Raw genomic sequence first — 15,203 nt, forward strand, 5'->3', positions numbered from 1 at the left:
TCTCTAATTTTGTGAAAAATACATGTAAGCGAAACTTTAAAATGTCATAACTTTCTTATTCTACATCTGATTTTGATGAAATTTTCAGCATTATGCTTGTCCGATATTTCTCTATTGATTCAAATCAACAAAAAATAAGAAAATAAATAGTGAGTGAGGGACATCGATTCTATCATTTGCATGTGACTAAATTGAGCATTATGCTTGTCTGATTTTTCTTTTTTTTGTGAAAAATAAGCGAAACTTTAAAATGTCAAACTTTCTTATTCTACATCCGATTTTGATGAAATTTTCAGCATTATGCTTGTCTGATTTTTCTCTATTGATTCAAATCAACATCTTTCTGAGGTGGACTTGACCTTAAAGGCAACATGAACATTGTTTAATACAGTTTTTAGTATCAACCCTCAAGTTAGAATAATTGAAAAGGGGTACACAGGGAATAATTTTGCTTTACAAATTTGAACAGCATTTTTGGTCATAAGAGAAAAGCTCTCAACTCAGTAATGTACAGTCCAATGTAAAAATATGCTATACAAAAGACTTTATGCATAGCAGTCTTTCAAAAATGTGGAGCAAATTGCGATGCAATACCAGGAAAAAAAAAATCCCTGGTACACCCTATTGTACATGTAATAACTTTAACTGCAACTCATTTTAAGATAATAACATCATTGGCATCTGGATTCATTCATTGCAGCCATACCTTACTTTGACACAAATTGTATTAAAAAATAATAGCAAAAAATACCTCATTCTGATTATCCAGGAGTAAACATGCTATCAAATTATCTGTAAGATACTGTTACGTGTACTTTCTTGAGTTTCTTCTTCCCTTTATATACTTGTAGTACAGACAACCCTTTTGGTGAATTATCGTACCGGTGTTGAAGTTTGCTGGGGACCAGCAGGTGAAATACAACAGGCCTGGGGGGGGGGGGGCACTGTTGAAGAGTGGACAGCATCCACGAAAATCATCCTGAAAAAAAAGTACTCTATACGAGGATTCAGGCCACTGTAAATGCAGATTTTGTGCATAAGTCCTACATTTGTAGATAGGGATTTTATTCAATGACTCTTGGCGCTTTTGACACTATTGGCATTCTGCACCTACCGTGAAAAATACAGTCTCGGCAGAAATTAACATGCGATTGACTGCTCAGCGAAGTCAACATTTTCATCGGCTGCAAGCACAAAACATACATGTATGCAGTGCTTTGATATTGGTACAGTTGATAATTTATAACTATTATTTTGTAAACGATGTTCGGCAGTCTTGTACTACACTATTAATCATCGCTTTTACTATACACACTTCATATTTGCAGTCTTAGCAGAGTTGATGATTGATCTTTAAATCAAATATTGGTTTTAATTGAGGTTCTTGGCTTTTGCCTATGAATATATTATAGTTTATAGCTGACCCTAGATGTCCTCTTTTCTTATATAGTGAATCTGTCCAAGTCAAACCGGTAATCACTTCGGACCTTCTAAGGGTGTGCTTATGCTTCCATTGCGGAGACAGAATCAGCGTTTTCAAACGACGTTTCAGATCGCCGATCGTACATGTGGTTCTGGGAGTGCTGTTTTGGCTTCGTTTTCAGAGGCGAAATCGCGATTTGCAGCTGGCTTCGCATCGTAATTTTCGTTGAGCAGAAAAGCGAGGTCAAATTGGGCGCGCCATTTTTCGAAATTTTGTTCCCTGAGTGTTGTTATCCATTTAAACTTCGAACAATATCCGATCTTTAAGTAATTGCATGGAGCTACTTGACGTAGCCATAAAATTTCCACCATGGTGAGGATGATAATAAGACAAAATAAAGAATATTAAAGTATACATAAGAAGGTTAAAAAAACACATTATTTGTTCATGTTATATAACTAATGTTCCGGGTTTTTGTGTAAATACCTCAACATACATCGTGATGACAAATTAGATGAGTAGTTTAACTTAATAATCACACATGCAAAATAATGTACATTGGTCATGATTAGAACCAAATTCCGCGGAGGTAAGTCCCTGTTAAAACCATGCGACTGTTTTTGCCCGCGGATTTTCATCTTACCGGAAGCATGCACCAAATGACGCCATTTACACACGTTTACGATTGTAATTCTGTTTATACTTTCCCAGAAACCCTGACTCTGTCTGGTCAAACGTTTTGAAGTGTACCTTTTTGTGAGTTTACGATCGGTATTCTGAAACATCGTTTAAATGAAAGTAAGCATGGACGCAACCATGTTTTGGACTAATCACGTATGAAAATGCTGATTCTGGCCTGAAAAGTGGAAGCATGAACACGCCCTAATACTTTGTGTCCGCAATCTTCTTCTACTTCAATTATCTTCAAAGGGCCCTGCAGCATATCTCAAAGACGAAATTAAACTTTGCAAAAACAACTTCCTAATAACCATTCAGATTTAGTCTTAATTACTGTTTGAGAGTGATTACTGAAACAGAAAAATCACAAAACTTTGGATAAATTATACAAAAAAAATTAAACTAGGGCTTTGAATCTTTTCTAATCAAAGGGCTTAAGGGAAAATAAATAAAAATAGACAACCTTCTCTATATATTCTCTTAAACAATGACTCCCAAGGTAAAATGGTCATATCAAAAGGGTAAAAGCATGTACATGTAGGGCCTATTGATGCATGTATCTTTTACAAAGTAGTTACAAGGAAAATTGTAATATTCAAGTAGTCGGGTTAACCTGACAGTACGACAATACACCAGACGGTGGCCTGTACTGTTTCCAGAAGAAGAAGAACCTACATGTACATGAACCTTATCTGCCTAAAGACAAGACAACAAAAACAACAAAAAACAAACAAACAAACACATTAAAGAAAACAGACAACTCCCCCCCCCCCCAAAAAAAAAAAAAAACCAGCAACAACGGGTGGTACATGTAGTCACAATAAGGTTCAAGTAGGCCAAAGTAAAGTTCCTTTATTTACAGACAAGCACTCAAATTTACACTGCATTCATTCCCGGAGCTGGAAACATCCTCGGATGGTTTAATTCCTTTGCGTACTGGAGGAAGCAAAGTAACTTACCGTTGCTAACGATGGGGGCCGTACGCCCTTCATCCTGGGTGACCCTACAGCTGCCCCTACATCTACCAGACCAGTAGGCTGCTGGCCAGCTCCAGTGCCCGCCTGCATAATGTTAATAAAAGATCAAAGAAATTCCTTGACAAAACACTGATCAAATGTCCCAGTTTCGCTCCTATGAAAACAAGCCTAAGTTAAAATCACTTGGGGAGGAAGGCCCCAGTGATCATTCCCTTGCGGAAATTTGCAGCCAGCAAGGCATTTCCTGTGAGTAAAAGCCGTAATTGACTCAGCCACTTGTGCACGGAGCACCAATCGTCATGAAAGTTAATTGCTGCGAATAGGTGAAAAACTTTCAGCTGTTACAAGCAGTTCATGTTAAGTCATGCTCATTATCCCAACCGTCATTATGATCACGTGATGTCAACAACACGAGTACACGTCAAACTTCTTTATTTCCTGGTTCTACTGAATCGGAAATGGCAAAGAAAATACGTCTTTATTTTTCATGATGGCTCAGGTCAATGCACATTCGATTATTTAGCAGGAAAGTCGCTGTGATACGGCGTTTACAGATGAAATTACCGGTACATCTAATCCTAAATTGGTCCATCACACGGTGATACAATCGACCATCTCCTACAAAACAAGGAAATCACATTACACATCCCGCGGTAAATATGAAATTCCACGTGAGCTGCTTACTGATCTTCGTTGATCAACAACACATACGAGCTTGTGTTACGCAAGCGATGCTCAAATGAACTGCTGCCTGCGAAGACAGGATTGTATACAAAACATGCTATCTATGAATGGAATTTGTGGCATGCATACAATGTCAACTGCATGAACCGACAGATCTTGATGTCATTTTACACAGCTTGTTCAAGAAATATCAAATCTCCGGTTTACTCCTCGCACTAGCCGTACACAGTGGAAACAACTTTACGATTCACTGGGATGAATAAGCAAAATTTGGAGCAATTGTCCGCTGGAATATAATTCCCAGGCCTTGAAAGAAACCATTTTGTTGTCCAATTTTAGCACAAAACCCACACCTTGTTTTTAAAGGGCAAGATAACCCTGGCCACTGTGTATAGACTGCCTTACATTACAAACATCTGCCAGTGACTACACACAGAGGGGAATATACAAAGGCCTATTCAATACAATAGAGTGTGTGGATTACGTACACACAAACGACACACATATACCCTCATAGCCTTTACCACACACCCATTGACTTTATGTCAGAGGTACACAGCTCATTAGCTATCCAGTAGAAGCAGCTGCATGCTAGGAAATCCTCCTTTCTGATTGGACGTTCTTTGTTCTCTTCTCCCTCCTAAAAATATCAGCTTCACACACACCACACACACACATTCCCAGCACCAGGCCAGACAGACAGTTCCATTTTCTCAAAATAGGGGGGTTTTGGCTATAAACGGATGCATAGTAGCTGGTGGATAGTTTTATCATTCACTGGCTGGTGAATATTTTGGGCTATTCCATGGTTTCAGAGGGAAATGGAACCAGTGCCAACTCACACGTAAAGAAACCATAACTCCTCGTGACTGGATGGATTAGTTGTTTGTTTCTTTACACCAGCTGGTGTTACAGGCTTTAAAGCTGGGGCTTCCCCTATAAACACGTCCACGTGAGTCCAAAACATTTTGCTTCAGAAGTGGTTCGACCAGCCGCCGGTTGATCTTTCGATTCATCCGAGACGCAAGCGCTACTTCACATAGCAATTCCAATTCATAGGCCTACTTGCTAAACTTAAACACTGCCTGTAAACATGGATTCTTTCTCATTCTTGTCGATGAATTGAATTGAATTGAAAACTCTTAAACGTCTGGTAAAACTAACGCCAGGCGTCTGTAGAAGTACGAATAGAATTATTTAAATAACCTGATTTAAAGTGAAGACACAATGATACTTGTGATAGTACTGACCCATATATATCTTTACTGATAATAATGTGAAAGACGTCGACAGTCAAACCTTCTTTAGCGACTCTTGTCAATTGCGGACGACAAAATAATTTGATTTCTCTCCACTAGTCACCCCCCTGCCATCACAGATATATTATAGGGACCAGCCACTAAAGACCCAGACCGTAGCAGAACGTGAAATTGACAAATGGGAAATACAACAAGTTTCATGCAGATTCACCGCTTGACAATCGACTCAAATTAACAGGTTTCGACAGTATACTTTCTTGTGGATTCTTCTTCTTCTGGGAACAGTACAGGCCACCGTATGGATATATCGTCATACTGGTGAAGTTCAGTGTGCAAATGTATTATGTACATCATCCGATAAAAGATTGCTTACAGCGTACAAGTAAAAACAACCACCGTTATTATTTGGGCCTTTCACCAGTCTCAAGACAGTGACGTCAATGTTAAGAAGCATTGTAATCCAATAGGTTTGTACACTGAAAAAAAAAATGATTCTTCTGCTTTTCGCATTATGATTTTGATTTTTTTATGAATTTGATATTTATAAATATGTGATGAAAGTGAAAAAAATGAAAAGCGCAATCTAAAAAAAATCACCCATTATTTTGTGTACAAACCTATGGAATTGCAACGCTTCTACCACAAAATGACGTCGGGGTCTTGACACTGGTGAAAAACCATGAAGCCCATTTTCGAAGCCCGATAAAAACTATTCTTAAGAAAAATATTAAGCTGATAAGCAGTGAAAATGCATAAAGCTTTCAATTGATGTGTTTAGTTTTTTATAAGGATGATTTGTCAATTTCACCTTTAGGACCTGTCTGGGTCTTTAAAGTAGGCCCGTTTCGGGTACACGCACGGTCAAGTCAGTGCACGTGTACTAAATTCCATCATCGTGTACACTGTACACGGTAGCATCTGCATAAAGCTTGCGTGGGACTTGTAAAGTCAGTGAACAAGCTCACAGCCTCACATTAATTCTTAGTTCTCAGACACTGCACATGTTTTAATCACTAATATGTCAATATATTTCAATTAACCTAGAGTGAGTTTACTTCCAAAATCGCTGATTTAATCCACATTAATTCTGGAGACTCAAGTTTTTGTACCATGAAATGGATCTGCTCCGGTCTCGAAAGCTTTGCTCAATCACTCAGAGCCAATTTGAGAATCACCAATTGCGACAGCGATCATAGCTACAGTTACTTGTTATACGCTCATACACATGTGCTACAAGCCTACAAACACACGCTCCTCAAATTGGCAATGAAATAATGAAAATCAATCGATAACTTCAGTTACACATAATTCTGCAGCGATCTGTGCATGCATGTACAGTATGCACATCAAACGAACGTCAGCGCTAGCTAGGGCCCTGCACTGATTTTCTTTTGCATTTTTTATCAATTTAATGCGCTGTTAAGCTGAGTAAATTTTTTAATTGCACCAATTTTTGTGGATTGATACTTGTAACTTCTCAGGTAAGCTTTAAAACCGTGACTTAGCCTATATAGACCCCTTTTTATGTTACATTGACATGTTGATGCGGGTCCGTGCATGTCGACATGTCGGAAACACTGAAAACATAACTCGCTCTCAGTGTTTACAACGTGTACACGACCGAAAAACACGCCGTGTACACGTGCATCAAAAATGGACTTTCAAAACGGGCCTACTTTAAAGACCACCTGCTCATATGGACAATCTTTTTTGTCTTCCTATGTATACAGGTTTCACTGAACCAGTATAAAAAAAAGATCCCATTTCGTTTGAACCCATATATGACAATTCAAAGCATCCATTTCACTAGCGTACATGTGGCTTTAAAATGACGGATTTTAGATCTACATCTTTCCATAATATCAATCAATCATCTCTTACGATATTAGAGCAAACATCTTAAGACAATGGGAAGATTTATCTAAAATACAAACAGATTCTGAGGAATAGCAGGATTGTTACATCACTGATTTCCATCTAGAATTAGGCCCATGCAAAACTACTGGTATAAAAGAAAAGGCTTGGAAATGTGAACGTAACATTAAAGGAGAATGAAACCCTTGAAACCAGCTGAATCCATATCAAAGAGAAAAATCAAAGAAACATACTGTTGAAAGTTTGAGGAAGATTGAATGAATAATAAGAAAGTTATGAGCATTCGAATATTGAGATCACTAGTGCCATGTAGATCCTCACAACGGCAATGCGACCAAGATCTGTGATATCACACACGTACAACTCCCTCATTACTTTAGTACTTATTTCACTTATATTCTCACTTTTATAGAGTCTATCACAAGGTGAGGTGTTCTCTTTATGAGATGACAAGTACAGAGGTTTCACAACATTATATCATTGATGAATCGTTTGTCATATGATTAGAATGAGCAAAACGAGATGTTTTGGGGTATATTTTCAGTGTCCAAATGGGAGAGTTGTACGTGTGTGACATCACAGATCTTGGTCGCATTGCCAATGGGAGGATCTCCATAGCATTAGTGATCTCGACATTCAAATGCTCATAACTCTTTTATTGCTAGTCCTATTTTACTCAAAGTTTTGTTGATCTTATTCTTTGATTTTTCTGCTTTCACAAAAGCTAACTTGCTCCAAGAGTTTCATTCTCCTTTAACATCTGCACTAAAATATTTTGAAATCTGCATTCATTTTCAGATCTGGAAGTTGCTGGTCACCGAAAATGGATGCAGACCTGTACAGATTTTTAAATTTGAGTTCACTCTTGTGAGCGTGTGGGGCCATGATGGGTTGCGAGACGGTTTAGTTGGGATTTTCATGAATTGCGACATTCTCCCGAGAATGACCCTGCACATTTTTTGGTGTTAAGTTTCTTTAATATTTCATATTCCCTATGTAGATGTTGATCAGCTTCTTGGTGAAGTTAATTTCATACACAAAGCGAAATTAAGTCCACATCTGACACCAATCACATTGTTCAGTTGTTATATGATAGGGGTCATAAAGCACCACTCAGTGACATGTAATTTCAATGGCAAAATGCGCAATCCAGTATTGAAAATGTGACTGCAGTGTGACGAGCGATTCCTATTCATATAGTACAGAGGCTGTTTTATCACAAAATGCTAAGAGAACCCGGAACCGTTTGCAGGTATGGAGTTACATGCACTTCAATTTTGCATTTTCCTACAATAATATGAACATATTTTGGAAATTGAGGCACAGAAATTGAGTGTGTATATTTAGGACCTCTTTCAAATCCACTGGCGAAATCAAGCAGTGTTCAGAATTTGAGTTCCGATTTTTATTTTAGTGACTTTTATATTTTCTTCTTGGTAATTATCTTTAGAATATTTCCCACAAATTAAAGTCAATCTGTTCAAACATTAAAGTTGCCATAGTTTTTATCATTTGAAGACAATGTGTGTAGCATTGGGTCTCCCCATCATACAAATGAATCTTAACTCCAAAGCCCCCCCTTCCCCTCCTGAATTTCATTGGGCCTCATTTCATCCCTGTCAATTGACAGGGTTCCCAGCTTTTCAAGAAAATAAAATTCCCTGATTTTTCCCTGATGAAGTTTAAAAGTTCCCTGATAACTATTTAAAACCCATTTCCAGTTTCGCTTGTTTTCTAAGTTGTTGCAGTGAATTACATGTATTTTCAGTATAAAAACAATAATGTAACACTAATTAGTACTATTACACAGGCATGAAATGGCCTCCCCTCTCCCCATACAGCCATCCTTTCCTCAACTTAAATACAGAAAGAGGTTGATTCAAGGCAATCCTAGTACACATCACTAAATTACAACACACAATGTTTAAGGCGCCACTCATATGCAACAAAATGTAACAGAGTCCGACTTACTTCCATGCTTACAACTTTTTGGCCGATCAAAATTCCCTGATATTTCCCTCATTTGAGGAATTTCCCCTGATTGAGGTATTTCTTATCAAATTCCTTGATTTTTCCCTGACGGGAAAAAATTAAAATATTTTTCAGATTTCCCTGACGGGCTGGGAACCCTGATTGAGCTGTCTTTTTGCGAACGCAATTGTGATTTGTCAACTCTAGATCTACATGATCGCTAATCGGTGCTCAAGTTGAATGTGAAGGGCCTACGAATAAAGGTTCTCAGAGTGTGATGCACAAATATATCACCTTTCTTCTCGTGTCTTTGGAATATTTTTGTTACCCTCTGTTCCTCCTTTCAACAAGTATCTTTCGACAGCATTGTTCTTAGTCTTACCAAGGACTGCCTCAATTTTGTTGCAGAACATCTGGCAAAATCGCGATCCCTGAACAGGGAGTGTTTTTGCTGATCCAACATCGTAAACCAAAGTAGGTTTTCAGTAGATCTAAACCAAACTAGTTTCTTTAGTTTTTGTACTCGAATCTCTTCGATTAATAATATTGATTTTAAAGCATTGTTACTGTTAGTCATGTTAGTAGAGTGGCTGAAACAAATTTGAACCAGTGCGAGCATTTTGACATCGCTACTCATTGCGTATTGATTTTCTATGTAAACGGATTTTGACACTTTTTCATGTCTACACAAAGTCAATCATTGGGGAAACAGAATTTCCGTTTTCAGACATGCTGAACGGAATTTAAGATTTAAGTTAAAATTAGGGGGTCTACTGAAACAGAAAAAGCAATATTTAGAAACCGAAAATCACTGTCCCTACAGGGTCAAGACTGCTTCAAGTGTTCCCATTAGTTACCAATTACATAAACTGTTTCCATCAGAAAATCTCCCATGACCATGTCCATGCAGCGATGGCTGCGTGCCCTGCCCCTGGCCGAGGCGAAGCCCGTGCTCAAGCCAAGCAAGTTCGAGACATCGAGACGGTGCACAGTGCAGTCACCCTGCACAGATCGAGACGACAGACAAAAAATCAAGGAACTTGATTCAAGTTTACTCCTTAAACAAACCAAACACAGTTCTAATTCGAATATAAAGGCATCGACATAAATAAATATATAAATTTCTCCGATCGACAAACACATGAATACTCACGAAAATGGGAAACATTAACGAAATTTGGTCTTCACTTTCCGGCTTTGTTGTCTGCTTCCCATGCACGCGGACATGTTCTTTTCCACTGTTGCCACTAGAGGGCGATATAGCAAAAATTGTTTGACGACAAAATTGACTTTGATCAGTGCAGTGAGCAACGTGGTGAACGAGGCAAAATTTGAAGGTTTGACAATTGGCCACATATCAAAGGAACTCTGATGATAATTGCTGTTATATTTTTGGAAACACTTTCGTAACTTTGTTAAATTTTTAAGGAAGTCGGGTGGAGTAACGATCCCCAACGCTCACCAATACTCCTACCTCAATAATGTTTTCTCCATTTTTCTTCTGCTGGTTTCAACATAGGCATATACGAGGTGAGGTGTAAGAGTATTACTAACGCCAATGGAGGCCCTTCGGAAAGAGAGAAGAAGAAGAAGAAGAAGAAGAAGAAGAAAAAGGAGATGATGAAGAAGAAGATGATGATGAAGAAGAAGATAAGAAGAAGGAGGACGAGGAGGAGAAGAAGAATGAGAAAGAAGAAGAAAATCAGTCAGTCAATCGCAAAAGAATAAAAAAAAAACACTCAATCATGATCCGCCACTAAAACAAATATCCACAATTTCTAGAGTTTTGTTAAGATTCACCATCATCAGGAAGATAAAGAAGAAAAAAAAAGAAGAAAAAAAAGAAAAAATCTTTTGTAAATATCATGATTTATCGTTAATGTGTTTATGTAACCTTTATAGTGAACTTTGATATAAAGGACTTGTATGTTGATGATTTATTAATAAAAAAAACATAAAAAAAAAGAAAGATTCAACAACATTCTATATATTACAAAAGTTTAATAACAGTTACCTATAACAAATTCAAAGAGTTCTGCGTCGTCGTCAAATGAAGAAACAAATGAAAACTCTATATAAAAACGCCATGAAGAGACATAATCTCAAAGTTTCTGGACGTAGACCTTCATCATGGACGATTTCATTGAACAAAAACAGGTTATATCATTCGGATGTGATACCAACGCGCATCAGCTGCAATTGGACAACAACACAACGCGACAGGTGCATGTATTTCTATAACTTTAAGTTGGAAAGTGAAATCAGCAGTGAATCAGTTCATCAATCAATCACCCAATCAATCAATCAATCAATCAATCAATCAATCAATCAATCAATCAATCATTCATTCAATCAATCAATCAATCAATCAACCAGTCAATCAATCAATCAACCAATCTGCAATCAATCAATCAATTAAATCAATCAATGGTAATTTTCCTGAAAACTGCTGTAGTCATAGTAAGACATTTTCTCAGCCAATAAAATTTCAATATAACAAAGAAATAACTGATAACCCCAAATAGAATCATCACATGAAAATTATGATGGAAATGGAAACCTGTACAATGAATACAAATGTTTATATATACTTCGAAAAACCATGTATACGATCGCTAATAAAAAACAAAAAACACAAATTTTGAAAACTACTATGAGATAATTATTATTCACAAAACACATCATTTATATCATGATATAATACTATGTTCATTGACCCTAAATTACATTTGACCTTGATCATGTGACCTTAGACTTGTCAGTGAAATTTGACTACCCTTATGTCCACATTTCATAAACTATATCCATACACTTTCAAAGTTATGATGGCAATTCAACAATTACCCCCAACATGGCCAAATTTCATTGACCTTAAATGACCTTTGGTCATGTGAAATGAAATTTGCAGAGGATGTTCAGTGATACTTGATTACACGTATGTACAAGGTTTATGAACTAGATTCATAAGCTTTCAGAGTTTTTATGTTAATTCAACACATACCCTCAACATGGCCAAAGTTCATTGACCTTAAATAACCTTTGACCTTGGTCATGTGACCTGAAACTCACACGGGATGTTCAGTGATACTATATTAAATCTTATGTCCAATTTTCTTTAACTAGATTCATAAACTTTCTAAGTTATGATGACGTTTCAAAAACTTAGGTTAAGACTTTGATTCCCCAACATGGTCTAAGTTCATTGACCCTAAATGACCTTCGACCTTAATTATGTGACCTGAAATTCAGGCAGGATGTTCAGTAATACTTGATTAACCTTATGTCCAAGTTTCATGAACTAGGTCCATATACTTTTTTAAAGTTATGATGTCATTTCAAAAACTTAAACTTTGGTTAAGATTTGATAATGACGCCACCACCGCAGCCGTCGGAAAAGCGGCGCCTATAGTCTCGCTCTGCTATGCAAGCGAGACAATAGAACATAGTTAATGCTATATGATATATTTATTTTTTTCTCATTCTGTTATGATTCATCTGCACGTCATTTTGGCGTTTCATTCTAATCATAACAGCTTATGACAGTGATTTGGAAACATGCATTGCAATTGATTTAAATTACTTATGATATAGAGCATGACCTACCAAGGCTTTCTTTCTCAACTCCACGCATTTCCGCTGTTTACAGATCTGATGTCCTGTTCTTCTGTTCTTACAGCTTGAGCACTCGCCACAGTTCTGTTTGGTTAGACAAGGCTTACAAACACCACATCGCTTCCTCTTCTTCTTCTTATTCTGCTGATTGGACGAGCTACCATCTCCCAAGGATGGGCTAGTAGCCCCGTTGTCGCTCGCTCCGCTATGGTTGCCTGACATAGATCCTTCGCTACCATCAGGGGAAACCATACAGTTGTCCGACCCGGAAGGGGTATTCCCTGTGGAGTTGCCTGATGACGTCACTGAAGAACTTGGGAGCGCCTCATTTGAAACATTCGGTATGTCAATTGAGAATGGTGCCATCAGCTTACGAGAGGAGGACGTCATGATCTTAGGATCAAAAGTACGTTGACCTTCAACATTTCTTGTGGCAGGAATAATACCTTTAAGGAGAAGGTCTTTCTTAGGGTTGTCTGATCGTGTTGGTGCGGCCAAGATACGCTCAACGCTGTACTTATTTCCAACAGCTGGAGTGACGCCCAGAGGACTCGATGACGGGACTGATGATGATACAAAAGACGGTTCAGAATTGCCGTCTTTTTTCTGGTTAACAATTTTCATGGCACACCCATCGTCCTTATCCCGACTAACTTTGTCCTTCCCCTTGGACTTTGGCAGTGCAATGTCCTTGAACCTTTCACCGCGGAGAGAAGATATTATTCCTGCGTCTAATGTCTTTTCTATCATACTTGCAATGGTCAACCCACCTATTGTATGCGATCTAATTGATTTCACCTGATCTAATGGTTTTGGTAGTTCTTTTGGCTGACCAGGAATAGTATCTGTCACTTTGCTAGTACGTTCATTCTGAGTGTCTTTTGAAAGATGGTCCTTCAATGGTACATTAATATCTTTATCAGCTGCTTTATAAGTGCCATCCGAAACAGAAATATCTGCAATTGTGCTGCCCTTTGCTACAAGATCGATATCTTCTTTTGGATGACTATCAGGTTTCTTCGAAAGCATATCCTCATTATTATTTTCCATAATCACTTTCTTGGCACTAAGAAGTGCCTTTTCTCCATTCTGCAAGCATTCCGATTTCGTTTCTCCTTCAGTCGGTCGAGCATTATCTTTATCTGAACCTTCTGCTGATTCTTTTGCTTGACCTTGGTTACGGTCAGAACCAATTCCATCTTTTTTCTCGCCCTCGATTTCAATCCTCTCACTTTGTTTTGTTTTTTTACTGTCTGGTCCTTTGTCCTTTTTCGAACTGTGTGGATCCGAGTTCTTCTTACCGCTCGTCTTTCCTCCATCAGCTCGTGTCTTTCCTACCTTAGCTCCCTTCTGACCCCCATTGCCGTCACCGTCTCGAGGTCGCTTCTTGCTTTTGACCTTTGACCCCTCATCGACCCGGGGTGAAGGGTCATGACTTCCTGGTATGCTGTCTTCCAGGAGTGTACGTCTGATGAGGGCTTCCACAAGGTTCCCAGACGCCATTTGAAGGAAGGAGTCACCAGCTTTCAACATTCTGTAGAACAAAGGAAAATATAATGCGGATACCAAATTAGTGCAGTCGACACGATTAGCCTAGAAGATGCAAGATAATACCTTCATTACACTACCAAGTTCCGATATACATGCAGTCACTGGTTTGATTCTCCACCTCATATTTTGTTCCATTCTATCTGGCTTATAACAACTCGCTTCATCTTACGCTATTCAATCTCTCCCAGTATAGTTTACCCTTTTACCTCTTTCTCTCAACCCTGCTCGTTTCCTCCTGCCCTACATCACCCATTTTCAGCGCTTTCACCAACTCGCTCATCTCAGATATTTTTTTCCCGTCAAAGCTCCGACGGTCGGCATCAATTTATCTCTATACTCGCTCGCATGCGGCAATCAAAAAGGAAAATCCCGCCGATTCCCCTCGCTCTCGGAGGACATATGTGATCACATTTCGCTGCACCTCATATTTCTGATTATGGTTAGGCGTTATTAAGAATAAAGTACGTCATATATCACGGCGGGGTATGAGAAGGGAAATACGAGAGAGAGAGAGAGAGAGAGAGAGAGAGAGAGAGAGAGGGGGGGGGGCGAGTTGAAGTGGAGGGGGCAGAGTGAAGTGACACAACCAAAGATAAATTACTAAACGGGCTGCACGCGCAGAGCATTACATCAACTCGTAATCAGTTGATGGGAAAGTTCTGAGAACTGATACGGTCCATTTATGAGACTTCGACGATATCAAATGCATGCTACTCAATAAAAGTATATTAGGCGACAGAAAAGCATAGACGACGCAATAATTCTTTACGATTTCACCCTCCTTCCTCCTTATTCTCAAATGATCGTACTTTTACTTTGTCCACAATAACGATGCCCCGCTTTTTATGATGCTCTGTTTTATATAATATTCTAGACGTTATTGCCACTATTAAAGAGGAAATATGACCAACCCATGACCAATGGCGGAATATAAGACAGTTGTGATTAAACATGTTGAACCTGTGATGACGTAACGCCCAAAAGACATAAGACCTACTGAAATATTATACATTTATAAATGGAAACCAGTATCCGGTTTGTAATGATAAAACGTCACGTCGACAAATCAATTAAGTCTGGATTACGGTGAAGACCGCTGATGAGTCGGTGCAGAATTTACCGAACTACACGTCTTAACCGTATAACATAATGCCCACCAAAACTCCAAGAATC

At 38.4% G+C, this 15,203-nt stretch overlaps 1 protein-coding gene across 1 annotated transcript; it reads right to left on the reverse strand.

Annotated features, from left to right (window-relative positions):
* Nucleotides 1-2,925: 2,925 nt before the first annotated feature.
* Nucleotides 2,926-14,050, reverse strand: LOC135157503 (uncharacterized). The gene is made up of 2 exons (XM_064113308.1): nt 12,471-14,050; nt 2,926-3,162 (listed from the first exon to the last, which is right to left on the reverse strand). Exons 1-2 carry the CDS (start codon nt 14,010-14,012, stop codon nt 3,022-3,024), a joined length of 1,683 nt encoding a protein of 560 aa, XP_063969378.1. The 5' UTR covers nt 14,013-14,050; the 3' UTR covers nt 2,926-3,021.
* Between the last annotated feature and the right edge of the window lie 1,153 nt (nt 14,051-15,203).

This window comes from Lytechinus pictus, chromosome 18 (genome assembly GCF_037042905.1).
Source record: "Lytechinus pictus isolate F3 Inbred chromosome 18, Lp3.0, whole genome shotgun sequence".
NCBI lineage: Eukaryota > Metazoa > Echinodermata > Echinoidea > Temnopleuroida > Toxopneustidae > Lytechinus > Lytechinus pictus.